The sequence below is a fragment of the Bufo bufo genome, chromosome 6, assembly GCF_905171765.1.
Source record: "Bufo bufo chromosome 6, aBufBuf1.1, whole genome shotgun sequence".
Classification (NCBI taxonomy): Eukaryota; Metazoa; Chordata; class Amphibia; order Anura; family Bufonidae; genus Bufo; species Bufo bufo.
In genome coordinates, this window is record NC_053394.1 from 344,196,028 (window position 1) to 344,223,283 (window position 27,256).

Consider the following 27,256-nt stretch of genomic DNA (forward strand, 5'->3'; position numbering starts at 1 on the left):
TAATGATCAGGTTAATGCATATAGATAACAGCATTGTGTAAGTATTCTACAATTAATACAATCCTTCATTCTTGGTAAAGTGAGGCCACCATGGTAGTAGGATAGCATTTACAAACTAAAGGTGGCCATACACAGTAGATGAATGTCGGCCAAGCCCACTAATTTTGGCAGAACCGGACATTCTTGTGTATAGTGGTGTCCACGACTCTAGTAGATGATACGATTCTACAGATGTCAGGGGAAACAAGGGTTGGACATGTGTATGGGGGAAGGTGGTCAAAGGAATAGCTATCTACTAATCAAAAGTTATGTTACAACCACAGCAGCTGTAAGTAAAGAATCTAGATGCTTTCTTTGTCTCCTGCCCATGTATCATTTTCTACCAAAGACCAAATCTAGTTCCATTCCAGAAGGAGGTTAAGGACTCAGGCTCATGGGTGCATATGACTCCTTACAATGATTGAGTTGTACAGAGCCCCAATATGGCACCGTTGGAAGTCTACTCATGGCATGCTCCAATGGACCCTTGAGGTTTTCTCTATTAGAATCATTACCTCTAAAGTAGAGGATCATTGTAATACATTCCCATATTGAGGCACCATGAAGTGACTATATACACCATAGAAGGGTATGGGCTCCTTGTACATGTGTTTGGAGCCCACACATTGTAAGTGCACAGTGTAGACCTTCATAGCTCTACAAGAAAGCATGTGAATACATACGCCAACATTTTTAATTAGTTTAGAGTTTGCATACACACAGGTTGCCCATGTGTTTGCAAGCAGTTATGAGTATGCCATCTCCTAGAGCTTATGTTGGTTGAATTGCTGGAAGCTGAAATGAAAGCTTCCCTACAACAAGATGAACATGTCGACATCCAGCAGAGCAGGACATCATGAGATAACTGCACAGAAATACTGCCAAACACAGAAGGTGACAGGTCATAAACTAACAAGCCTGGGGAAACTGGAGAACCTCATTAAACACGTGGGTGCTAGGACTTCTCTATAGATGTCTATGATCAGGTTGGCCTTAGGTCAGATGTGGCTTGTGCAGAACCTTCTGTTTATGCTCCTCCTATAGTTTACTATGTAGTGCTCAAATAATACAGTCATACATTGTCCAATTAAGGGTATTTTTATAGGTGCCGATTTGTGTTCGGAACAATCACTGATCATTGGTATAACAAGTTGATTTGGCACTCATACACAGGCCAAAGCACATTGTTGGAGAAACGAATAGTATGATCATTTGGTCCCCATGGAGTTCGCAAATTGTCAGCAACTCATCCCCTGGAGATATGCTGCTGACAACTGTGATTTTCAGGCTTGCATAAAAGATGCAATAAGCTGACAAACAAGGGATTGCTCATCTGTCGGCTGATTGCTGCCATGTTTACACAGGCCTATGATGGAGAACAAGCATACTTATGAACACTTTATAGGCTCATGTAATAGGACTTAATACTACCAGGCTGTTATCTAATTAACACCCTACTGGAGAACTGGGAGTTGCACCATGTGTGGGATTGGGAGTGCAAGCTGCAGGTGGTCAGGGCCAGCAGTACCTTCCTTAGGATCGGTGGAGGCCCTTTCAATAATGACAGTAGATGCACCCTTGTGACTATGACCAAGATATCTGTGTGTTTTATGAAATTGCTACGGTCTAAAGCAAGACTCTGAAAGGAGAAACAGTAGAAATTATCACTTGCACAAACCTGGAAGACAAGCAATCCCAGAATACAATAACTTGGCACTGAGATCCTGGCACTGGATTGGAAGATCAGTAATGGTCTCCCATGGAATGGATCCTCTTGATGGAGATCCTATGATGGATACCCATAGTCCAGTCTTGGATGGCACTTTTTGGACAGAAGACGTCACCTCGATACCAGGGTTTGTATTTGCAGCCGATCCAGCTTAAGGGAAAGATAACATTTTAATAAAACATATCCAAGAACAGATGATAGTACCATTTGAGGGTTTAATTCAGGATCCTAGCTTAAAGCTTAAGTATTGAAAGCTTTGCATTAACTCGCATGACTTCCAAGCTAGGACATTGCTATTAAAAGTATGTGACACAGTGTGAACCCCAATTCCAAAGAGGAGCCTATGGTTCTGTGTGTCACAGAAATATGTTATGCTTTTGAAGAGAGCACACAAGGTCAAAGCCTATTTTTACATCCTAAGGAGATCTGATTCCCGAAAAAATACACAGAGCTTGTACACAGCAAGATTATCATCCTGATCACTTGTCAAGAGTGTGAGATGAAGGTAACTAAAAGTAGATAATTGTACATATATCCTACAGATGAGTTCTGGTGCATCAAGAAGAAACACAACTAAATATACAGTGGTGCTTGAAAGTTTGTGAACCGTTCAGAAATGTCAATATTTCTGCATAAATCAAATTCCTAAAGAAAGATGACCAAATCAAACAAATGAGTCAAAAATATTAGACTTGGCCATTCCTTTATTAATGAAAATGATCCAATATCAGATTGGATCTTTCTACCTTATCAGGCGGGACAGGGGTCAAGTCATGTTCTGAAGTAGATGGAGGTTCCAGAGGTGGAACCCTCATCTATTGGACATTATAGTATTTCATTGGAGTGCTATAATTGTCTATGATGGGAATACCCCTAAAAGGATCAGGGGTCTGTAGACACAATCTGAATATGGGCCCACAAGTACTACCCTAGTGCCTAAATGATCTGTCTGCTGTTCTCCATTGTAAAAGGGATCACAATTCACTTCCTTCATAAATCCTTTTTATTGAACATGAGCCATTTAGCTCATAGACCTTATGTGCCGAAAGTGATATACCCGGTTTAGATCTTTGAATCTCCAATTAAAGGGGTTTTCCAGGACTTAACTATTGATGACCTATCCTCAGGATAGGTCATCAATATCAAATCGGTGGATGACTGACCATTGGCATCTCCACCAATCAGATGTTTTTGGCAGCTCCCGGTGACTGAAACTATAAAGTGCCTGGAGGGCACCATCTACTATGTATTTTCTGGTGCCAGCATCCTGCACCTTAGCTTTGATTCAATTAAATAGGAGCTGAGTTGCAGTACCCCAACATGGCCACTACATGGTGTATGGTGCTGTCTTCCAGCTCTGTCCATTGTATAGTTTCCATTCTGACCCTAAGCAGCTGATTGGTGGGGGTGCGGAATGTCAAACCCTTACCAATTTGATATGGATGACTTATCATATTTCAAGCTGCCCCCGTACTCAGTCTGAGCTGTCCTCAAACTCAAACCGAGTGCCCTTGCTCTCAGTCCGAGCAGTCCTCTAACTCTCCCTGGCAGCAGTATTCATGCATGCAACATGCTAATGACAAGAATACAGAGTGGTGGGATTGTCACCATCGGCAGATTTGACTAAGCAGTCTGAACATAATATGGAGAACATAAATGATAGGTATAGTCCACTAATAAGGCTATGGTTACACTACCATCTACACCAACGGAAACCATGATGCATTGCCAGATCAACGACATAACTGACGTCAACAAAATCCGATGGACCCCACTGACTTATGATGCGTTCTCTCCAGGTTTTGTCATAGCGTCCATAGTTTTGACAGGAAGAATTTAGTGCTGCATGCTGCACTATTCTTCCTATCAAATCTGACAAAACTTCCCGGAATTTCAGTAGCAATTTCTCACTTTACTGAAAATTATTCAAACGTATTTGCATTAAAACAATGGACCCTTTACAACTTCATTGACTGGAGTCATTTCCATAGGGTGCCCCTCCCCAACGCTTCTAGGGGAAAATACATTCATAATAAAACATGCTACTGATAAATTGGACTGCCTGTGTGAATGGTGAGTGAACAACTTTTGAGCTGTCAGAAACATGTGGTCGACACATTAGTCATTGATGTACTATTTGAGGACTGCATGCATGGCCGATATGCAGCTGTGCTATATAGCTGGTGGTGAATGCAAACACATGGTTGTCAAAGGGGTCAAAACTTAAAAGCAGTTTAACTATCCCTCAAGTGTCAGGTTCTAAGCATCAAGTTACAATAAATACAAAGAATATCAACATGTCATGAAACCATACTAAAAGATGATCACATGAGACGTCTCTACTCATTCAAATCACTATTTGAGCCACTAAAAAGAAATGGACACATTGGAATTATTCCTTTTTACTGTATGAGGACCATATCTAGCTACTAGCCATCAGAATAATTCCCACCTACCAGGCAGCCAAGAACGCCATGCCATTAGAAATTTGGCAACTTTTTGGATTTTGCTTTTGAATGATGCCTATGGTTTGCGTACAGTCAGACCGGATTCTGAATTGTTTCTGTTGATCATGGGCATGGCCTGGTATTGCAGCTCGCTTCCATTCCAGGCTTAAAGAGAACCTTTCACCTGGAAAAACATTGTGAACTAAGTATCCTGACATATACAGCGGCGCCCAGGGATCTCACTGCACTTACTATTATCCCTGGGCGCCGCTCTGTTCTCCCGTTATGCCCTCCGGTATCTTCGCTCTGTAAGTTATAGTAGGCGGGTCTTCCCTTGTCCTGTGGGCGTCTCCTTCTCCTAGGCTGCAGCGCTGGCCAATCGCAGCGCAGAGCTCACAGCCTGGGAGGTTTTTTTCTCCCAGGCTGTGAGCTGTGCGCTGCGATTGGCCAGCGCTGCAGCCTAGGAGAAGGAGACGCCCACAGGACAAGGGCAGACACCGCCTACTATAACTTACAGAGCGAAGATACCGGAGGGCATAACGGGAGAACGGAACGGCGCCCAGGGATAATAGTAAGTGCAGTGAGATCCCCGGGCGCCGCGCTCCATGTCAGCATACTTAGTTCACAATGTTTTTCCAGGTGAAAGGTTCTCTTTAAGCTTCAATACTAGGCATAAACTATGAGTTAGAGTGGAGCTTTTTTGATATCCAAATCCTTGATATAAGGGTACTTTCACACTTGCGTTGTGAAGATCCGTCAGGCAATTCGGTCGCCGGAACTGGCTGCCGGATCCGGAAATCCGCGTGCAAACGGATAGCATTTGTAGACGGATCCGGATGCGGATCTGTCTAACAAATGCAATGAAACACCGGATTCGTCTCTCCAGTGTCATCCGGAGAAAAACTGATCCGGTAATTTTTTTGGGGGCATCTTTAAAGGTCTGCGCATGCACAGACAGGAAAACCGGATCCGTTTTGCCAGAACATTTGGTGCCTGATCCGGCATTAATGCATTTCAATGGAAAATAATGCCGGCAAGTGTTCTGGAATTTTGGACTGAGAAAATACTGCAGCAAGCTGCGTTATTTTCTCTGGCCAAATACCATAAGAGTGACTGAACGGAAGACATCCTGATGCATACTGAACGGATTGCTCTCCATTCAGAATGCATTAGGATAAAAGTGATCAGTTTTTTCCCCAGTATTGAGCCCCTAGGACGGAACTCAATACCGGAAAAAGTTAACACTATTGTGAAAGTACCCTTAATATTAGACTCATTCCCTGTGGCAAAGGAAGAACTTTGATAACATTTGCAGCCCTGCATCCTTCCATGGCTATAGGGGATGATTATGATATGGCAATTGACATCATTCACAAATATAGTTCACCAAGGGTTCAATTATACTGTAATTGCTATAATCCCCTTAGTTGTACCTTTTCCGGAGAACTTAGCTCGGCTAAGTCTAGGAGAGCAGACGGCAGATACCCTTCTCCAAGTTCCACCGTACTGATTTGAGCTGTTATCCATGGGAAGGCCATCTCCTGATGATGAGGAACCACGCTGTCCTTTTAGAAAAGAGAATCTGTGTACAAGCGATGGAGAAGAGTCTGCCCCAGGGGAAGAAGTCACTTTTGAATTTCTTGAAGTACTCTGTATTTGTATATCTCCAGATTTTGAGTCTGTTTTCCCAGGAAAAAGCCAGGAAGAAGATGTTTGGTTTTGAGGCTTACGACGTGAACAAATAGGGCTTTCCAAAGCAGCAAACGTACTGGACCTACTCACTGTTTCTTCCAAAATTTCAGCCATAGGTGCTGAGATGAACTTAACTGGATTTTTAAGAGCTGCAAGGTAGGATTGACGGAAACGGCACTTTGTTTCTTTGACATTCAAATCTTTGTTGAGTTTTCTCCTAAGGCATGGGGTACACACCCCTTCCTTACTGGCCTGAGTTCTCCCACACACCCACTTATTATTAGCAACACTTGAAATAGGATCTCCCTTGACTTTTGGGACCCTGGAAGAATCCCCCATTTCCCGGTGGCAAGAAATGGATGGTTTATTTTCTGCTGTGACAGCAGTTTCTAAGAGGTCCACATAGTCTCCTTCCAGATCTTTGTCTGCTGTATCGTCCAAGTGTGGTGTCATTAGATTCTCGCTTTGGCCAATGAGTTCTTCAAGCTCTGAAAAGCCTTTAAAGGAATATGAGGTTTTGTTCTGCATGAAGTAACATTAGTCCTGTAGTTCCACTATCTTTCCAAGGAAGTATGACGTGATCTGTTCCTTCACGTGACTGATCCTATTTATTGATACAAGACTTTTGGTAGTGACTGGTGATGGGGCAACATAGACAACACAATTTTAGATTTACATTCAGAATTTTCTTTAAAATTGAGGTTGTGTTTCTTTATGGATTGGCTCACACCATTTCACTGGTATCTCCAGGAATGTGTCCACACCAAGTAGTCAGAAATTCAATTAAAAGAGATTTTTAGGCTTGGATGCAGAAATTTGTGCCACTGTTAAAAAGTCAATGTGCTATAACGAACAGCCTGAACCTGTCATGGCCTCTTAACGTCCTGAAGCAACTCCCAAGAAGATGGATCAGAGTCAACGTTCCAGTACACGTCTCCGGTTATGAGTCCACATGGGGACCAGCCATGGTGCGGCCACCAAGCACTCAGCATGGAGACTTCAATTAAACAGTACATTAAGCAGCCTTGTAATGAAGCGACACAAGCAGCTTCCAGGAGACCTGCAGCAAGAATATAAATTGAATTAAGAAAATGCTTTATGATATAGGATTCGTGCAAATACAAGGGAATAAAGCACAGTCTGTGATAAATAATAGCGCAGGCAACAGCCATCGCCGCATGTTTACATTCTCCTGTGGGCCTTGAGCTATTATTCATGGCGAGGCAAAAAATAAATGTTTGTTTAGCAGGAGTTCATTGGCATTTATCCACCGAAAGAGAGATGAATGGAGCAGTACAGAGAAGCGCAGGCAGCAGATACTGAGGCATCCTCAGGTTCCATTCACACATCACCAGAAAAAGGACAATCAACCATCATTACAATTTTTTTTTGCCAGTGAACATTTGTTTGATGTCATTTGCATAGCTCCAACATATTATGCAGCGCCGTACACAGAATTCAGCATATTGCTTTATAGATGTTCCCATCACCGCTGTATCTCTGTGACTATATTCAGGGTAGGCCTTAGACATGGGTGACCTGGGCGTCACTGATGACGGGAGGCACCATAGACCCTGATGACCTGGGAACTCCTGAAACCACTCTCTATGTTATAGGCAAGCATCTGGCAGTGTTACTTGAGCATTTTAAGGCAATGTTATTTGAGCACAGTATAGTAGTGGTAATTATTTTCTGTATAGTATGGATATTTCTACCCTATATGATTGTATTATTTGGGCAATATATGGTACACCTTGTGCAATGTACAGGGAACAACTCAGCTAGAGGTGGCGCCGTGGCGGCACACCTTAGACTCAGGTTGGGCAAACCTGTTGATTTCGACTTAACTGGCCAACCACTTCAGCAAGTTGCATTTATCATGTAGAGAAAGTTAATACTAATGTATTGTTATTATCCATATTGCCTCCTTTGCTGGCTAGACTTATTTTTCCAATGACATTATACACTGCTCGTTTCCATGGTTACGACCACCTTGCAATCCAGCAGTGGTGGCCGTGCTTGCACACTATAGGAAAAAGAACTGGTCACTCAGGTGGCCGGGACCATAGGAGTGCTCATAGGGCAGCGTTTTTTCCTATGGTGGGCAAGCACGGCCTCTGATGTTGGATTGCAGGGTGGTCGTAACCATAGAAATCAGAAGTGTATAATGTGTGTGTGGAAAAAGGAGTCTAGCCAGCAAAAGAGGCAATGTGGACAATCACAATACATTAGTAAGTGCCTTGTATTAATTTTCTCTACCTGATAAATGCCCCTTTAAGGGTCTATTTACATGGGAAGATTTTTTTGAGTGCCAGTCAAGTGGAGCTCGTTTAGATGCATTTACATGGGCCGTCATTGCCACTGTATGTGCCTGAAGGACTGCTAATGGGATTGTACAGATACAGTTGCATTATTGTCGTCAGCACACCCCATCCCTGATTACACATTCTGACATGCAAGGATTTTTAATGCTGTGTCAAAGATGTGATCTCATTTTCAGGTGATCAGGAGCATGTCTACACAGGGAAATGATTGAGTCAATGATCACAATTTGCGGTCCCCAATGCACGGGCAACATCCACGCGGATGAGTGGGTCCATGATCCGTCCGCAACTAAAAAAAATAGAACATATTCAATTTTTTTTCGGTGCGGAGGTGGGGTTCCGTGCCTCTGTTCCGCATCGGACCTTTCTGGTTTGCGGACCCATTCAAGCGAATGGGTCCGCAACCGTGATGCGGTGCAAAAATGGCCGGGTCCAGAATATTGCGGACCTGCTGTTTTCAGGCCGCAATATGGGCCCGGCCAGCACACGTTCATGTGTATGAGCATTTAGGTTGGGGAAGACAATTTTCGGCATGTTGAATTGCCAGATCCTTTGTTCTCAGTGTATGGTCACTGACTTTATAAGGAGCCAAGTAGTGTTGATTGAGCACCAAAGTGCTCGTGTGCTCGAGTAGAACACTTACCAATGCTCGGGAACTCTACAGAGCACCCGAGCACAATGGAAGTCAATGGAAGAACCATTAAACCAGGAACCCCTGCTCTGAAGAGGGGAGGGTGTTGGGACTCTAGTTCGGCTTAGGAGTCCCTGCTCTGACTCCATATATAGCTATGTGCATATATGGAGTCAGTGCCTGGGGACACCCAGTGTATTTAAATCTAATTTAGCCTCTATTTCTGAAACGTTTCTGGAGGCATTCGAACTCACAACCTTCTACATTACAGCCAAGAATCATATCCACTACACTATAGAGCTGCATGGCCTTTCACAAAAAACACTAGAGCCAAGCAACCCATCAGTATATTTATGCATTGCGGGAGCAAACTATAGGTATAGCCCAAAGGTGCCAAGCCATGCCCACTTGTGGCAACCAATGACTGCCTAATTTTACCGTATAATCATGCTGCTGTTGGCTGTCCCGGGTGGCATGGCTGCATGTGGCTTGCTGAACTGTTGGGTTGTTCCCCAAAACAAGGAGGAAACCATTGCAGAAAATACAAACCACGAGGATGCCCTGTAACTCAGTACCCTAGTGCCAGCGCATAGCAGTACCAGGCACAAATATGACTGCAGGCAACATTATTAGGCAGAAACATGGTGGAAATAGTCAATGAATTTGAATTAACTTGCAGAGTCTATAAGATGCGGAGCACCATAGATGAGGGATGCATAGATATTTAATGTATGGATTGCTTACGTGGAATCGGTCAGTGTATCCTATCCAGATGGGTGAAGATATGTCCTCAAAAATGCTCCCAGGGACCCCCAACCCAAATAAGTTTCACATAGTGGCAGGTGCCTTGTACAGCTAGAGCCGCCTTGTAATCGGAGCAGCATTCTCTAATCCCCCATTATGGCTGACAATGCAACCCAATGCATGCTGGGAAAGTAGTCCTGAAGTGTAAGACTAAACTGCAGAGAAAGAAAAGAGTAAAGCGTAGGAGAAACCCAATGTGCATGGGCGACATCCCACGTCACCAAGTCTGCACCTAATGAAGCATGCTAAGCACATAATACCTTCCAGCGATGGACGCCTGCAGAAGCCCGCAACAAAACTTCTTGCTTGCACTTCTCAGGAGGGGCTGCCGGCTCCAACTTGCTTCTCACACACCTCCAGTCACCAAGTTGTTCCTGCCACAAAAAAATAATAAAAGGGACAAGGAGACAAACCCCCTGGCACCTACAGTCCACCAAGCCTCCCCTTGAAGGACCCCCTCCCTGTGCCTTCCATTGATGTGATTGGAGGGCTGTGTTCCGAATTTAGCTGCACCAAAGACACAGGAATGTGGAGACAGTGCTTGGTGTCAGGCTGTCAGACTTTAATAGAAGCCCCCTCCCTTCCCCCCTCTGCTCGCTGGCACTGATCACAAGCTAACAGTTGTATCAACAGTCACCTGCTGGGACTTGTACCCATTCACACACCCTAAAAAGTATCCTGTGCAAGGAGCTACTGGACCCTCCGCGGAACCACGACCTCTTACATCCAGCGGCGGAGATTTTGCATTAGATGTAGCAGAGCCGATGGCATCAAATATCGGAAGCTGCATTATTACTATTTTGTGATAACACTTAGGGCTGTTTCACGCGAGTGGATGCCGTGCGTGGAATCCGCTGCGTAAAAGACAGCCAAGCCCCGCACTGGACAGCAGAGACACGGAGCAGTGACATGACTGATAGCGCTCCGTGCCTCTCTGTGATCTTGTTACTACAAAATCCCGGTGACAACTTTATCTCACTGTGAGTTTGTAGTAAAAAGATCACAGAGAGGCACGGAGCATTATCAGTCATGTTACTGCTCCGTGTCTCTGTTGTCTGGAACGGGGCTTGGCTCTCTTTTACACAGCAGATTACCCGCACGGCATCCGCTCGTGTGAAAGAGCCCTTAGGCCTCTTTCACACGAGCGAGTTTTCCGCGCGGGTGCAATGCGTGACATCTAAGCATAGCACCCGCACTGAATCCTGACCAATTCGTGGGTCTGTGTACATGAGCGTTTTTTTTTCACGCATCAGTTCTACATTGCGTGAAAAACGCAGAATGTTCTATATTCTGTGTTTTTCACTCAGCCCTGGCCCCATAGAAGTGAATGGGGCTGAGTGAAAATCGCATCGCATCCGCAAGCAAGTGCGATGCGTTTTTCACTGATGGTTGCTAGGAGATGTTGCTTGTAAACCTTATCACGCACGTGAAAAACGCATCAAAACGCATTGCACCCACACGGAAAAAACTGAACAAGTGAACGCAATCGCAGACAAAACTGACTGAACTTGCTTGCAAAATGGTGCGAGTTTCACTAAATGCATCCGGAGCCAATCCGTCACGCTCGTGTGAAAGAGGCCTAAGGCCTATTTTTGGCGTGTAAAAAAACCTCATGGGTTTTCATTCCTTTTTTTTTTTTACAAGCGTTTTTGGTGCAAAACAGTCAAGAATAGGACAATTTCTATTTTTATACGGGCCCATGGAACGGACATACGGATGCGGACAGTACATGGTGTGCTGTCTGGATCTTATGCAGCCCCATTGAAATGAATGGGTCCGCATCCGATCCACATATAATGTGGATCGGATGCAGACCGAAAATATGGTCGTGCGTCTGGAGTCTAAAAAAAAACATCAAGGACCCCAAAAAGCACTGAAAGTAAGAAGAAGGCCAAAGAGTACTGTGTATTTGAGTGCTTTAGATTTTACTTTAGACTTTAAGCTAACAACTGGCTGTACCGTTTTTAGAAAAAAAATTATGTAACATTAAAATGCCAAGAAAAACACCACCAAAAAGTTTTTGGGTTTCTCGAGAAAAAAATAATCACGGTGGCCTTAGACTTATTTCAAATACAGTTTTATTTTACTGCTTTTTTGATTTATAAGAAATGCCTTAAATATATGTTTATGGTTTTTTGGGTTGCATTTTTTTTTTAATTTAGGGATTTATGACTTTTTTTTTTCATGCATTTTTCCTGTCCTACAGAAAACACCACTGATCCAACGAGCATCATCTGACCGTTCAAAATGAGCAAAAATGCCTCTAAAACACACTGGGTAGATTTATTAAAACTGGGAAAACTGGCTTAGGCCGCATTCATATCACCGTTTCATGTTCTGTTCTTCTGATCAGTCAGAACAGAAAAAAAAAGACAAAATAAAAAAGGGGATCCTTTATTTTGAGACTGCGTTGTGCTCATTTTTGACGGGAGAAAAAGTCCCGCCAGGAGGAATTTTATTCTAGTCGAAAATGAGGGATCTCTGACAGAATTGACATAAAGGGATACAAATTGTTTTTAAACAAAAATAAGAAAATTAAACAATGATGTGAACACGGCCTAAGTTGCCAAACACAATGACAAACTTAGCCCTGCTACATCTGGGATCTGACATGATGAGAATCTGTGGAATGTTTCTATATAAGCCTGCTTGATATATAAAGCACAATATATGTTTTCCAGCAGCAGTTTCACTATGATACTGTATTTAACCTAGAGGCCAAAAGTGTTGACAGACCCTGAGAGCGTTATTGGGCGTCCCCTGTGACACGTCCTTGCCGAGACGTCACACGGCCATGAAAACAAACAGCGATGCAAAAAAAATCCTCGTCCTGGAGTATTTCCTTGTTTTTTATAGCAAGTGAAAAAATCATTAAGGCAAGTGCGACAGCAGCCATTCCTGACAACTCTGGAGCATCTTTCCTCATAATGCTACATTGTGCTGTTTCTCTGTTATTCCTACTAGAAATGTAGGAACACATTTAAAACTGGGTGTTACTAGTTTGGGCTGTGTCCATACCTAGCCTAATAGTGTCCAGACTGTGAAAGAACACGCCCCTATGACAAGGAGAATGGTAACACCCAGTTGTCAATTTAGCCATACATTTGTAGGGGGAGTAACAGAGGAACAGCATAATGCAGAGTTCTAAGAAAAGATGTTCCAGAATTGTTATGGGGAACACAGGTATTTACTGAAACAGACATGTCAGGAGAGGTGAACCTGACAGCTATTTGGCTACTACCTACCAACAATACTCACTGCTGACTAGAGACGGTCTTGCGGTTCGCGGCGAACTATGCTCGTTCGCGATTCGCCGGACATGTGAACATATGGCGATGTCCGCGCGCGCCATATTCTTTTGCATTGCGCCAAACTTTGACCCATGACACATCCATCAGGTGGGACAGGACAGCCAATTGAGACGTTTAAGCACATGGACACACCCCCAACACTATAACAGAACCCGATCTGGCAGCCATTTTACATTATGTGTTTTGCCAGTGTAGTAGAAGGGTGCATTTTGGAGCAGGGACAGGCGGTTAGGAACTTAGGGACACCAAACGCTAGCTAATAGGGCCATGGTAATTGTGCTATGGATAGGTGTGATACACAGAGGGGTGTGATATACTTATAATATAATTTCTAACATAGAAAGTATATTATAGTGCATTTGTATGCTTCCAGAAAATACTGATTGAGGGTTGCGATCTATCAGCTTCCACAAAATAGTGATTGAGGTTTTCCATATACAGTACAGACCAAAAGTTTGGACACACCTTCTCATTCAAAGAGTTTTCTTTATTTTTATGACTATGAAAATTGTAGATTCACACTGAAGGCATCAAAACTATGAATTAACACATGTGGAATTATATACATAACAAACAAGTGTGAAACAACTGAAAATATGTCATATTCTAGGTTCTTCAAAGTAGCCACCTTTTGCTTTGATTACTGCTTTGCACACTCTTGGCATTCTCTTGATGAGCTTCAAGAGGTAGTCCCCTGAAATGGTTTTCACTTCACAGGTGTGCCCTGTCAGGTTTAATAAGTGGGATTTCTTGCCTTATAAATGGGGTTGGGACCATCAGTGGCGTTGAGGAGAAGTCATATGGATACACAGCTGATAGTCCTATTGAATAGACTTTTAGAATTTGTATTATGGCAAGAAAAAAGCAGCTAAGTAAAGAAAAACGAGTGGCCATCATTACTTTAAGAAATGAAGGTCAGTCAGTCAGCCGAAAAATTGGGAAAACTTTGAAAGTAAGGGCTATTTGACCATGAAGCAGAGTGATGGGGTGCTGCGCCAGATGACCTGGCCTCCACAGTCACCGGACCTGAACCCAATCAAGATGGTTTTGGGTGAGCTGGACTGCAGAGTAAAGGCAAAAGGGCCAACAAGTGCTAAGCATCTCTGGGAACTCCTTCAAGACTGTTGGAAGACCATTTCAGGGGACTACCTCTTGAAGCTCATCAAGAGAATGCCAAGAGTGTGCAAAGCAGTAATCAAAGCAAAAGGTGGCTACTTTGAAGAACCTAGAATATGAAATATTTTCAGTTGTTTCACACTTGTTTGTTATGTATATAATTCCACATGTGTTAATTCATAGTTTTGATGCCTTCATAGTCATGAAAATAAAGAAACCTCTTTGAATGAGAAGGTGTGTCCAAACTTTTGGTCTGTACTGTACCTGCATCCACAAAATTACTGCTGGAGGGTAATATACCAGCTTCAACTAACAACTAACTGATTGAGGCCTGCCAAATATCAGCTTCCACAAAATAGTTATAGAGGTTTTCCATATACCTGTGTCCACAAAATTACTGCTTGAGGGTGATATACCAGCTTCAACTAAGTCTACTTTCACACTCACGTTTTGGGCTTTCCGTTTGTGAGATCCGTTCAGGGCTCTCACAAGCGGTCCAAAACGGATCAGTTTTATTCTAATGCATTCTGAATGGAAAAGGATCCGCTCAGAATGTTTCAGTTTGCATCAGTTCAGTCTACATTCTGCTTTGGAGACGGACACCAAAATGCTGCTTCCATAAAATAGTGATAGAGGTTTTCCATATACCTGCGTCCACAAAATACAGAATGCGGGTTTTGATATACCTGCTTCAACTAACAACTGATTGAGGCCTGCTATATATCAGCTTCCACAAAATAGTGATAGAGGTTTTCCATATACCTGCGTCCACAAAATTACTGCATGAGGGTGATATACCAGCTTCAACTAACAACTGATTGAGGCCTGCCATATATCAGCTTCCACAAAATAGTGATAGAGGTTTTCCATATACCTGCGTCCACAAAATTACTGCTTGAGAGTGATATACCAGCTTCAACTAACAACTGATTGAGGCCTTCCATATATCAGCTTCCACAAAATAGTGATAGAGGTTTTCCATATACCTGCGTCCACAAAATTACTGCTTGAGGGTGATATACCTGCTTCAACTAATAACTGATTGAGGCCTGCCATATATCTGCTTCCACAAATACTGCTCTTCTCTTGGGACTTTGGCACAGGGTCATTTTGAAAATGACAGGCAGAGGAAGAGGCAGGCCGTTCCGCAGGGGTGGTAGGGGTCGGGCAGGTGCACCAGGCCGGAGCCTAAGTGGGAAGTTGGAGAAGGTGCGTGCGATTATGTCAAAGGACGCACCAGAGTTGGTTGAGTGGCTCACTCAGCCTTCTGCTTCTGCACCCGCCTCATCCTCTGTATCTGCACCGTCCTCACTCTCTGGTGTGTGCACCCCCAAACACACCACCACCACCACCATAGCCCCACTACTCGAGTCAGAGGAATTATTTTTCCATCCATTCCCAGACCTTACCGATGCGCAGCCATTCTTGGCATCGGATGAGGAAGAGGAGGTAGCAACGGCCGCCACCCAGCGGTCTGACGACAGTACCCAGATCAGGGGGGTCCCCGCTCTTGCTGCCTACTCCGAGATCTCTAATGTCAGTGTTGGTGAAGGTGACGATGATGACGTGTCGATGGACATCACGTGGGTGCCCACAAGAGAGGGAGAGACGGAGCAGCAGATAGGGAGGAGAAGCAGGCAGAACTCGCAGTGCACAGGAGGCAAAAAGCAGACTGCAAATGTATCTGGAGCGAGCTATCCACCATGCACGGTCACATCTTGCTCTCCCAGGATGCCGGCACATGGCTCCGCAGTGTGGGCTTTTTTTAATGTATCAGCTGCTGACAATAGTGTTGCCATCTGCAGCCTGTGCTGTCAACGCATAAGTCGCGGTAAGCCCAACACTCACCTAGGGACGACAGCCTTAAGAAGGCACCTGGCCTCCCATCACCGAGCCCAGTAGGAGCAACACCGTCAGAACCCAGAAAGCCATGTCCTGCCTCTTCTCCTTCTCCTCTTTCCTCCCATTTGTCCTCCACTCCACCTTCCACCGTGCTGTCGTCGCGTTCATCTGGCACAAGGCAGGCTTCCATGGCCCAAATGTTCGAGTGTAAAAAAATGATGACGCCGGATAATCCTCTTGCCCAATGGCTGACCGCTGGCTTGTCAAAACTGCTAGCCCGCCAACTACTGCCATATAAATTGGTGGACTCTGAGGCCTTTAGAAAATTTGTGGCCATTGGCACACCGCAATGGAAGGTCCCCGGAAGGAAATATTTCTCCCAGAAGGGCATCCCTGAACTACTGTATATGGCCACGTTCAGCGTAATATATTTCTGGCACATAGTGTCGGTGCCAAGATACTTCTGACTACAGACACTTGGTCTAGCAAATACGGTCAGGGAAGGTACATAACTTTTACTGCCCACTGGGTGAACCTTCTGAGCCATCAAGCATGTAACCCGTGGCACCCGTGTGGATTTGGTGTTACCCCCACGGATTCCATGCAGGCCTGCATCTTCTTCTCCTCCTCCTACTCCATCCTCCGTCTCCTCCTCTACTGACTCCTCCTTTTCCACTGCACCCCCCAAACGCCCCAGAACCTATTCGATGTGCCAGGTGAGACGTTGCCATGCTATGCTGCAGCTGTTGTGCCTGGAAGCCAAGAGCCACACCGGTCCTGCACTGCTTTCAGCTCTGCGGTCACAGGCCGATCAGTGGCTAACCCCGCTCAATTTGACAGTTGGTAAAGTGGTGTGCGACAACGGTGCCAATCTGCTGAGCGTGCTGAAACAGGGCAAAATGACACACGTGCCGTGCATGGCACACATCCTGAACTTACTCGTGCAGCGATTCGTTGCCAAATACCCCGGGGTCCAGGACGTCTTGCGGCAGACCAAGAAAATCTCTCACCATTTTAGAAGATCTTACACAGCCATGGCTCGCCTTGCTGACGTTTAGTGGCGACACCACTTGCCCGTCAGACGTCTGATTTGTGACTGCCCGATGCGCTGGAACTCCACCATGTATATGCTTGATAGGCTGCTCCAGCAGAAACGTGCTGTTAACGACTACCTGTACGAACTCTGCGGCAGGACAGGTTCTGGGGAGCTTGGTTTCTTTTTACCGTGCAAGTGGCTGTTCATGCGCAACGCATGCAGACTTCTGCAGCCATTTGATGAGATCACCAAACTGGTCAGTCGCAGCCAGGGTGCCATCAGTGACATCGTACCTTACCCCTTCTTTCTGGAACGTGCATTGCGTCGTGTCATTGATCAAGCCGTCGAGGAGCAGGAGCTGGAAGATGAGGAAGTCGCAATGCTGAATAAATTCCCTGGGGGGGCTACTCCATCTAAGACAAGTCAGCAGGAGTCTGAAGAGGAGTCAGAGGAGGATGGTGGCTGGGGGGAGGAGGATGAGCAAGAAGAGCAGGCTTTAAACTTTTCGGGGATCCCTGGTGTTGTCCATGGCTGGGGGGAGGAGACCAAGGACGACATTCTCCTGGGCAATGAGCAGGAGCCAGGCCGCTCCACCGCTTCCAATTTAGTGCAAATGGGGGCTTTCATGCTCCAGTGTTTGAAGAGGAACCCCCGTATAAAAAGCATAAAGGTCAAGGACCTGTACTGGGTGGCAACGTACTTAGACCCCCGGTACAAACACAAAATGGCGGACTTGTTAGCAGCATCACAGAGGGCTGTTAGAATGCAGCATTTCCAGGCCTTGCTGCGAGAGATGCTGAATTCTGCTGTTGCGGGCACTGGCAGAGGAATTTCCACCCCACAGCGAAACAGGTGCGGGTACCAATCCTACCGCGCCTGCAAAAAGAGGGCGGTTTGAAGATGTGTTGGTCACTTCAGATATGAGATCATTCTTGCAGCCAACCCATCGATAGCCGCCCTCCAGATCCAGCCTCAGGGAACGCCTAAACTGACAGGTGTCCGACTACATCGGGTTAACGGCCGAAGTGGACGCTCTGAGAAGCGAGGAATCTCTTGACTACTGGGTGTGCAGGCTTGACCTGTGGCCAGAGCTGGAACAATTTGCCATGGAACTCTTGGCTTGCCCCTCGTCTAGTGTCCTGTCCAAAAGACGTTCAGCGCAGCAGGGGGGATCGTGACCGATAAGCGCACTCGCCTAGCTCACGACAGTGTGGACTACCTCACATTTTTTAAAATGAATGAGGCATGGATCTCGGAGGAATTCAATACCTGTGATGACTACGTGTAATTGAATTTCATCATGGCAGACCACACATATCTGCCACCACCCAGACCAAAGAATGGTCCTTGCCTTATAAAAGCCATTTTATGTCAGGTGAATGCCTAATTTTTGGGGCCTGCACTGGCTGGCGGTTACATATTTATCCTGTGACCGCCTAATGTACCTCCAGCCATAGAATCCAAAGTCCTTTGCTGTCAGGTGAATGCCTATTGGCTAATTTTTGGGGCCTGTACTGGCCGGCGGTTACATATTTATCCTGTGACCGCCTAATGTACCTCCAGCCACAGAATCCAAAGTTCTTTGCTGCCAGATGAATGCCTATTGCCTAATTTTTGGGGCCTATACTGGCCGACAGTTAAATTTTTATCCTGTGACCGCCTAATGTACCCCCAGCCGCAGAATCCAAAGTTCTCTGCTGTCAGGTTAATGCCTATTGCCTAATTTTTGGGGCCTGTGGGGATTTACTCCGGTAGACAGGGGTGCGGGTGCAGTATAGAGGCAAATGAAGTCCAGGTAACGAAGCAAAAGAGCATTTATTTTACACTTGCTCAAACAGAAAAGCAAAACAGTCACTTGGTGTTAGTTCACACACAAAATAACACAGAGCTTCACCTGGCTCCTTTACTTGAATGAGTCCTGTCCTGGCCGATCGCACAGCCACATAAAGTATTCCCACAAGATGCTCGGTGCTCTGTACGCCTGTGTCAGGGTCCAGGCCTCAGCTCCACACACTTCAAAAACCACCCAGACTCACTGTGATTTTCCTTCCTTCTCCTCACAGTTGAGGTTGCTGCCTGGGAATTTAAATCCCAGCTCCAAAACCTGGTTCTGGAACGTGGGCAGTAGGCACCCGCCCAACTCTTTACCTACTCCCAATAGAAGCCGCCCGGATTGGCTTTGCAGCCATACTAAGTATTAAAGGAGTCAACAGCCTCTGCTGTTAACACACAAAACCCGGCTCTTACTTCACCGAGGCCAGGAACCTCGGTGACACGTATCTGCCATCCAATACGGTACCCTGCAGGCCTTACATATTTATCCTGTGATAGCCTAATGTACCTCCAGCCACAGAATCCAAAGTTCTTTGCTGTCAGGTGAATGCCTATTGCCTAATTTTTGGGGCCTATACTGACCGACAGTTAAATATTTGTCCTGTGACCGCCTAATGTACCTCCAGCCACAGAATCCAAAGTTCTTTGCTGTCGGGTGAATGCCTAATGCCTAATTTTTGGGGCCTCTACTGGCCGACAGTTACATATTTTTCCCTTGACCGCCTAATGTACCTCCAGCCACAGAATCCAAAGTTCTTTGCTGTCAGGTGAATGCCTATTGGCCCAAGGAGTTGCTAGGGTCTCAAAAGATACGGGGCCCAAGCCCCAATGAATATTGCCCAATTCTCAAAGTCAACCAATCGCCCCCCTTCCCCAATGCCTTTTCCTGTAAACACTAGCACTGAAGACATTTTACTGTACTTGCTATACAGATATACAGCAGCACGTACCTTTCACATCTAGTGCCTCCTAGGTGACATCTCCTCTGATGTAGATCTTCTCTGTCATCATCTTCTCCATTTGGTCCGGACAACTTCTCTCAGCCGCGCCTCGTATCTGCAGAGTGTGAAACACAGACATCTTAGCTTCCTCACTTTTCTCTACCCCCAAATACTATCCTGAATAAAAATTTGTGCCCCCATAGTAATAGTACTCCTCATAGTCCCACCAATAGTAATTCCCTTCTAGAAAACCCTCATTAGTAATACTGCCCCCTACAGTGCCCCCAACAGTGATAGTGCTCCCCAAGAGTGCCTCCATTAGTAGAAGAGCCCTGCGGTATTAATAATGTCCTTACAGAGCCCCTAGTAGAAATAAGGCCCCCCTATTGTTATCCCAGTGGTAAAAAAAGCTCTCTACAGACCCCTCAGTAGTTATAAGGACCCCCATAATGCTCTTAATAGAAATAATGTGAATCTATAAGTCCCTCCTATAGAGCCCCCAGTAGTAATAAGAACGCTTAATGTCTCCTGGATTTAAAATGTCCCCACAGTGCCCCCAGTATTTATAATACCCCCTACTGTTATAATGCTCACCCTGAAGTGCCCCAGTATTTATTCCGCCCCTACTGTTATAATGCCCACACAATGCCCCCAGTATTTATATTGCCCCCTACTGTTATAATACTCACCTTAAAGCGCCCCCAGTATTTATAATGCCCCCTGCAGTGCCCCCTGTAGTTATATTCCTCAGTTTACTGTCCTCAGAAATTATAATTCCTCAGCCCCTCCACCATACAGTCCCATGCAAATAATATTATTTCTCTCCTCCGCTATAGAGTCCCATGTTAATACCATCACACCATCTCTCCAGCCCCCTTCAATATACATTCCCATGTAAATAATATCCCTCTCTATCTACAGCCCCCTACAATGTACAGCCCCATGTAAATAACATCCCTCTCTAGCTACAGCCCCCTCCAAAATACAGTCCCACGTAAATAACATCAACCCCTCCCCAGCCACCTTCAACATACAGTCCCATGTAAATAACATCACCCCTCACTATTCAGTCCCATGTAAATAACATCACTCCACCCCACTGTCCCACGTAAATAACTTCAGCCCTAACATACAGTCCCAGTTAAATAACTACAACTCCCAACATTGCTCTGCCTCTCACACTGAGTAATCTACCCCTTCACTTAGGGTACTTTCACACTAGCGTTATTCTTTTACGGCATTGCGTTCCATCCTAGGGGCTCAATACCAGAAAATAACTGATCAGTTTTATCCTAATGCATTCTGAATTGAGAGCAATCTGTTCAGGATGCATCAGGATGCCTGCAGTTCAGTCTTTTTGCCTTTTCAGGACGAAGATAATACCGCAGCATGCTGCGGTTTTATCTCCGTCCAAAATTCCGGAACACTTGCCGGAATGCCGGATCCGGCATTTTTTCCCATTGAAATGCATTAATGCCCTACCCGGCCCAAATGTTCCGGCAAAACTGATCCTCTGCTGCAAGTGTGAAAGTACCTTACCTCTCCTCATGTAGCAGACCTCACCACAGCTTCTTCCCAGGACTTCTCTTTGCTGCTGAGCCGTTCTCTCCTGCACTGGTCACATGATGGTGACATCATCACAGGTCCTTTTCAGCTACTGCATTTAGAACTGATCACATGGACTGTGATGTCATCACAGGTCCTTCAGCTCTTGCAAGGCATTAGATTCAATTGTATTGCTGTCCTGTGGATGGAAATACAGTAAGATCTATTTGACAGGCAGTACATTCGGGGTCTGGAACAAAACATCAGGGGCCCAGGCCCCAAATGTTTTAACCTAGCAACGCCCCTACTATTGGCTAATTTTTGGGGACTGTACTGGCCGACAGTTACATATTTATCCTGTGACAGCCTAATGCACCTCCAGTCACAGAATCCAAAGTTCTTTGCTGTCAGGTGAATGCCTATAGGCTAATTTTTGGGGCCTATACCGGCCGACAGTTACATTTTTATCTCTAGCCACATAATCACACCCCTGTCTCACTCCTCTGCCTCTCTTTATGGTGGCGTATGAACCGCATTCACCATAAGGATCTTTTAATGTCACAGGGTCATGTGACTGTGCCCCCCACCCCGTACTGTGCCCCTCACCCTGTACTGTGCCCCCTTATGCCCTCCATTTTGCCCTCTTACCACACCCTGTGCAGTGCCTCTAGTCATTCCCTGTACTGTGCCCTCTTATACCCTTTTATCGGTCACGGTATGGCGGTGTTATCCGGTCACTGTACAGAGGTGTTATCCGGTCAATGTATGGCGGTGGTATCCAATAACTGGATGGCCATAACTATATCCCTTTCCCTGCCCACGCCATCCTTTTTTAGACCTGGCATGAGTGGGAAAAATATGCAGATTGCGGTGCTAAGGACCTTTGCGCCACAATCTGTCTCAGAAATATGCCTAACATAGACGTATTTCTATATAATAAATGACCACCTATTTGTATTATTATTCGGGGGTAGGGCTAATATCTTTGTATTATATAGATTCTAGTGTATTATACTGTGCCCTGTATTTCCCAGTAGAAAATGATCCTTGGGAAACACAGTCCTCATCCCTGACCACCAGGACCAGGTAGCGCTCTGTCAGTACATGGCGGCCTCCCCTCTCCGTCACGCTGGTCCGCTGTGTACTGGTGCTTATTCTGACACTAGGGCTGGGTTCACATCCTATTTTTGCCATCCATTTAATGCATACCAAAAATGTATGTGTTAACAGATGCATCAGACTGATGCCCTACAGTGGCGTCCGTTCACCATACAGTTCCATGGTAGAAAAAAATGTATATTATGCATGTAAATGTATGCACTTCTTTAATGGACTCTGCAGGATACAAAAACGTGAAGTGCTGCACATTTGTATACATCAAACCGATAGGAAATAAAACATTTCTAGGCTCCAGCAGAGCACATTTTTTAAAGTTCCCCTTTAGACGCGTAAAAATGGTCCCTGATTAAAATACATTTTTTTTTTTGTGGGAATTTTGGCCAATTATGTATCCCTGTCCATGTTGTGGGACTATTTGTGTACTTCTAGTAAGTGTTTCCTGGCTGCAAATTTGACCTCAAGGTTTCTCAGGTTCGCCTGCCATTAAAGTGAATGGGGCCCGCTGTGAACGCGCGGTTTGCGAACATTTGATCGCGAACGCATGTTCGCGAATCATCCCGGCCGATGTTCGTCCATCACTACTGCTGAAGCTCTGCTGTATTCTGCGCAAAATTTTTATATTGATGGCAGGGGCGTACACAGCTTAGTATGGGGCCCCTGCACCTAGTTTTCCGATGTGCATGTGTCAATCACTCCCAGGCATTGCAGAACATGCTCAACGCCCCATTTCTGATTTCTGATTAATTTATATTAGAAAAAAAAATTTGGGGTGGAAATTTTTATTAAATTGTAATAACAAAGTTGCCTTTGGCCTTAACCAGTTATTTTGACTTTTATGTCGGAAAAAGTGGAACCGGTGCTTCAAATATATGACGCTGTTTCTGAACACCATATTTCTCACTGTATTTACACCAGAAAAGTGGCAAAAATACATTGAAAAAACTCTTGCTTCCCTTTTATTACAAAGCTGGCTTCCTGCAGACACCACTAGGGGGAGCTCAGTGAAAAGTAATTAATACAACTTCAATGGAAACTAATAATCTCTTTGTATTGTGCTCCCCCTAGTGACGGCTGAATGAAAATGCTGTGTTTTTATGTGGAGAAGAGAAGAACAACCCCCTCTCCCCTGGGCCCAAAGCAGTCACGTGGTCTGCCTCTATTGCACCCTTACCAGCTGCACTGTATTTTTCACTTTATAAGATGCAGTGCTTCTTATAAAGCGAACACAAGTGAGGGCTTCCATTATGGAAACGCTCACTAGTCTGCAGGAGGCAGGGGAGTGAAGCTCGGTACTCACCCCTTCTCACTGCTTGTTCTTCCCCAGGCGCCGCGCTGCCCTGTCCTGACTGCTTACAGCATTAGGACGTAGTGCACACACTACAGGTAGTGAAGTGACAGAGAAGACCAGGAGCTGAGATCAGGATCTGATATAGGGGTCTGAGGATCTGTTATGGGGGTCTGATCTGGTCTGATCTGAAAGGTGAGGGGGTATTTTTTGTACTCGCACACAATATAAGGGGGTATTTTATGTACTGGCGCACATTTTAAGGGGGTATTTGCACCGACGCACATTATAAGGGGGTAGTTTTTGTGCTGGGGCACATTATAGGGATATATTTTGTAGAGGAACACATTATAAGGGGGTATTTTTGTACTGGCACACATTATAAGGGGGTAGTTTTTGTACTGGGGCACATTATAGGGATATATTTTGTAGTGGCACACATTCTAAGGGGGTATTTTTGTAGAGGCACACATTCTAAGGGGGTATTTTTGTAGAGGCACACATTCTAAGGGGGTATTTTTGTAGAGGCACACATTCTAAGGGGGTATTTTTGTACTGGCACAGACTAGGGGATATTTTTAGGGGACTGTGTTTAAATAATTATTGAAGGGGCTACTAGTATTTTCAGGGGGGCTGTTTCTGCAGTATAGTATTAGGAAGCACAGGGGGCACAGTATTGGGAGTGGCAGTATGGGTGTTGCGAAGGTGGGAGGATGATAAAAAAGTAGGAAACTAAGATGTCTGTTTGTCAAACTCTGCAGAGACAAGAGATGGCTGACAGAAATCATCATGGTGGTCTGGTCCAAATGGAGAACATGAGGAAAGAGAACGTCTACTTGAATGGATGTAAGAGGTATGTGGCGCTGTATTATCCTGTATGTTTTGTAGCGCTATATGAAATGTCTTCCAAGTATGTCTTTCACAGGCCTGGAGGGAAGGGGTTAGATTGGAATTTTTGCCCCATGCAGCTGGAAGGTTAGGTCCACAACTTCCCCTTGTCACTAAGCACTGAGGGAAGGGGGCCCAAGCTGAACTCTTGCACCAGGGCCCATGAGCCATTAGCTAGGCCCCTGATTGGAGGTAGGCCAAAGCTGAAAAAATTTGTATAAACCGCCTTTAAAATGTAACCTGTTTCCTCATCATTTCTACATTGCAGGTTATTTAGATCTCACACGTGAAGCCACAGTTCGGCAGTGAATTGCCCCTGGAAATGATTAGTAAAATAATATGATGTCCTATGATTTATAATCTGAGGCTGGAATATGCAGGCGATTTCTTGCCTAGGACTGAACGGCTTTGCATTAATTATGCACATTCAGCTCTGCTACTTTTCAGGGGTTTGTGCCAGTTCACGGCCTGAGCTCATAATCGCTAAGAAATATCCTGAAAATGTAATATTCTGCCCTGAGTTCCATGAAAACGCTCCCCAATTAGAAATGCCATCTACCAGTACATTTCACGCAATGCAATTAAACTGGGGCATAGGGCAACCGAGGGAGTTGGTCGCTCAGCAAATCAATTAAGACTCACCCATCACTGATCCGCCGAAATACAACCACATAGTGTAGCCCTTGTACATATGCCTCTGAGGGCTGATTTTCTCAAAAAGAACCCGTCACCTCTCCTGACATGTATGTTTTAGAAACTACTTGGATTTCCCCAATCCCGGAGCATCTATCCTTATGACACTATGTTGTGCCATCCCTCTGTTATTCCTGCTGGAAGTTTATGGATGAATTGCCAGCACTCTGCAATCAGGGTTTTATCAGTTGGGGGGGGGGGGGGGGGGGTGTCCCTTCACACTCGGTGCTGCCATGGTCAGACTGTTCAGGAAAAGCCCCTTTGACACAGGAAATGGTAACTTCCATTTGTCAATAAATGCATAAACTATCTAGGAGTAATAACAGAGGGACAGCACAGTCATGATGCTTATCCTTATCATTTGAGGAATAAAATTGATTACTAAGAAATGTCAGGAGAGAAGAGAGAATGAGGATGAATTCCATTCCCAATATAGGGGAAATACTGAACGCGGTGTATGGCATTTAATTCTATACAGGACAGGAGGGGGCGCCACTTATCTTATATGTCAGGATTTGGGGGTTGAAAAGAGTAAACGATGAGCCTACTGAGCTCAATGAGTAGAAGATACTGCTCCCTGGACTTTTAACACCATGAGGTTTCATGTACATGGGCGTCTTACGGCTCAGCATGCTTCAGTTTCATGGGTGTGCTCCTTCGGTTGCCTTATTGCATAGAGTACCTTTCTAATTTGGAGCCGTTCAGAGGCACCGTTCAGATTGGGCACAGAATGAACACAGCTCGGCACTACAGAGCCAAGGGGACATCCTAAATCTGCACCTCTCTGCTCCAGGAACAGAAGAAAGGGTTAAAAAGAACAAGATAGCACGCCTACGGTTATTTGGAGTGATTGCACAGTGTCTTTAGTGAGAGAGACTGGGAGAACTACAGCTGCCATCATTGTTGCTGCCTATATACAACCATTGAAAGAATACCGCCTGTGAAATACTGTCATACTTACCAACATTTAGGTTGGTAAAATCGGGGCATCCCAAACGCCACATCCTGGGAACGCCAGAAACGCCCACTTATGGGTGGGTGTATTATTAGCCCCACCTGTTTTCAGCCAAGGAAAATCAGGGACAGTCCCTACAAATTCGGGACAGTTGGTAACTATGTATCATACCTCTAAACTGTGCTATTGCTGCTACCAGTACTGAAACTCTCATCATCAACTCAGTAAAGAGATTTTATTTCTTGCAACCAATGGGTCTGTTGCCTCCACAATTCACCGGCCCTGCACCCATATTCCTGCCCTGCACCCTGCTAAACACTTATCTAACAAGGGCACCCTACCTGACATTTAGGCAGGCGTTTCCAACATCAGAGAGTACCCTGAGGTAAGAAAGGGTGTGCCCTCAATGCACTGAGTGGCCCCAGAAAGCACCAGAGAAAGGTCTACCGCCAGTAGTGGTTCTACTACCACCAACATAGACACTACCACTCTTCCCATCCTCCCCCCTCCTGTAAGTCGCTGCACATGTAGCCTTTTACCAGGGAAAATATGTATAGACCTGTGTAAATATATTCCTCTAAGTGGCTCCATCGACGGATCTTTACATTCGGCTAGCAGCCACAAAGTTCATTTGCCTTTATCCTTACTATGTGCATGTAAAGGTCCATTCCTACATTGCGCATCCGGGAGGTTTTTTTTATCAGGTTTCCGTTACCATTCCATGAGCTCACATCTCGCCACTTCCCCCATTCAGAAAGAATAGACTCCTGAGACAGAAGGAGCAGATGGGCCAGCAGTTTAAGTAGTGGCCATTGTGTACAGAAATGGTAGCCTTTTGTCTTGGAAAATCCCCCTTTTGTCTCACTCCGCTGGGTTAGATTCTTAGCATGCAAAACTGAAGCCAGGCAAATTTTGCCATTAGAAGTGGAAGAAAAAGGGCTCCTTAAATAAACGCTATTACTAATGATCAATTTTTGTCATTATAGTAGAAGACATCATAGTAGTAGCAGCAGCAGCAGCAGCAGT

At 45.1% G+C, this 27,256-nt stretch overlaps 1 protein-coding gene across 2 annotated transcripts in view; it reads right to left on the minus strand.

Annotated features, from left to right (window-relative positions):
- KIAA1755 (KIAA1755 ortholog) overlaps positions 1 to 10,027 on the minus strand; it is an 87,156-nt gene extending 77,129 nt beyond the window's left edge. Inside the window, exons 1-3 of one of the 2 annotated variants that reach the window (XM_040436075.1) lie at positions 9,927 to 10,027; positions 5,649 to 6,967; positions 1,718 to 1,918 (exon numbers count right to left, since the gene is read on the minus strand). In XM_040436075.1, the coding sequence (XP_040292009.1) occupies positions 1,718 to 1,918; positions 5,649 to 6,435 (988 nt within the window). In that variant the 5' untranslated portion in view covers positions 6,436 to 6,967; positions 9,927 to 10,027. Of the gene's footprint in view, positions 1 to 1,717; positions 1,919 to 5,648; positions 6,968 to 9,606; positions 9,663 to 9,926 lie in introns of those variants that run through there. The other variant, XM_040436076.1, reaches the window with a different exon arrangement.
- Positions 10,028 to 27,256: the final 17,229 nt, after the last annotated feature.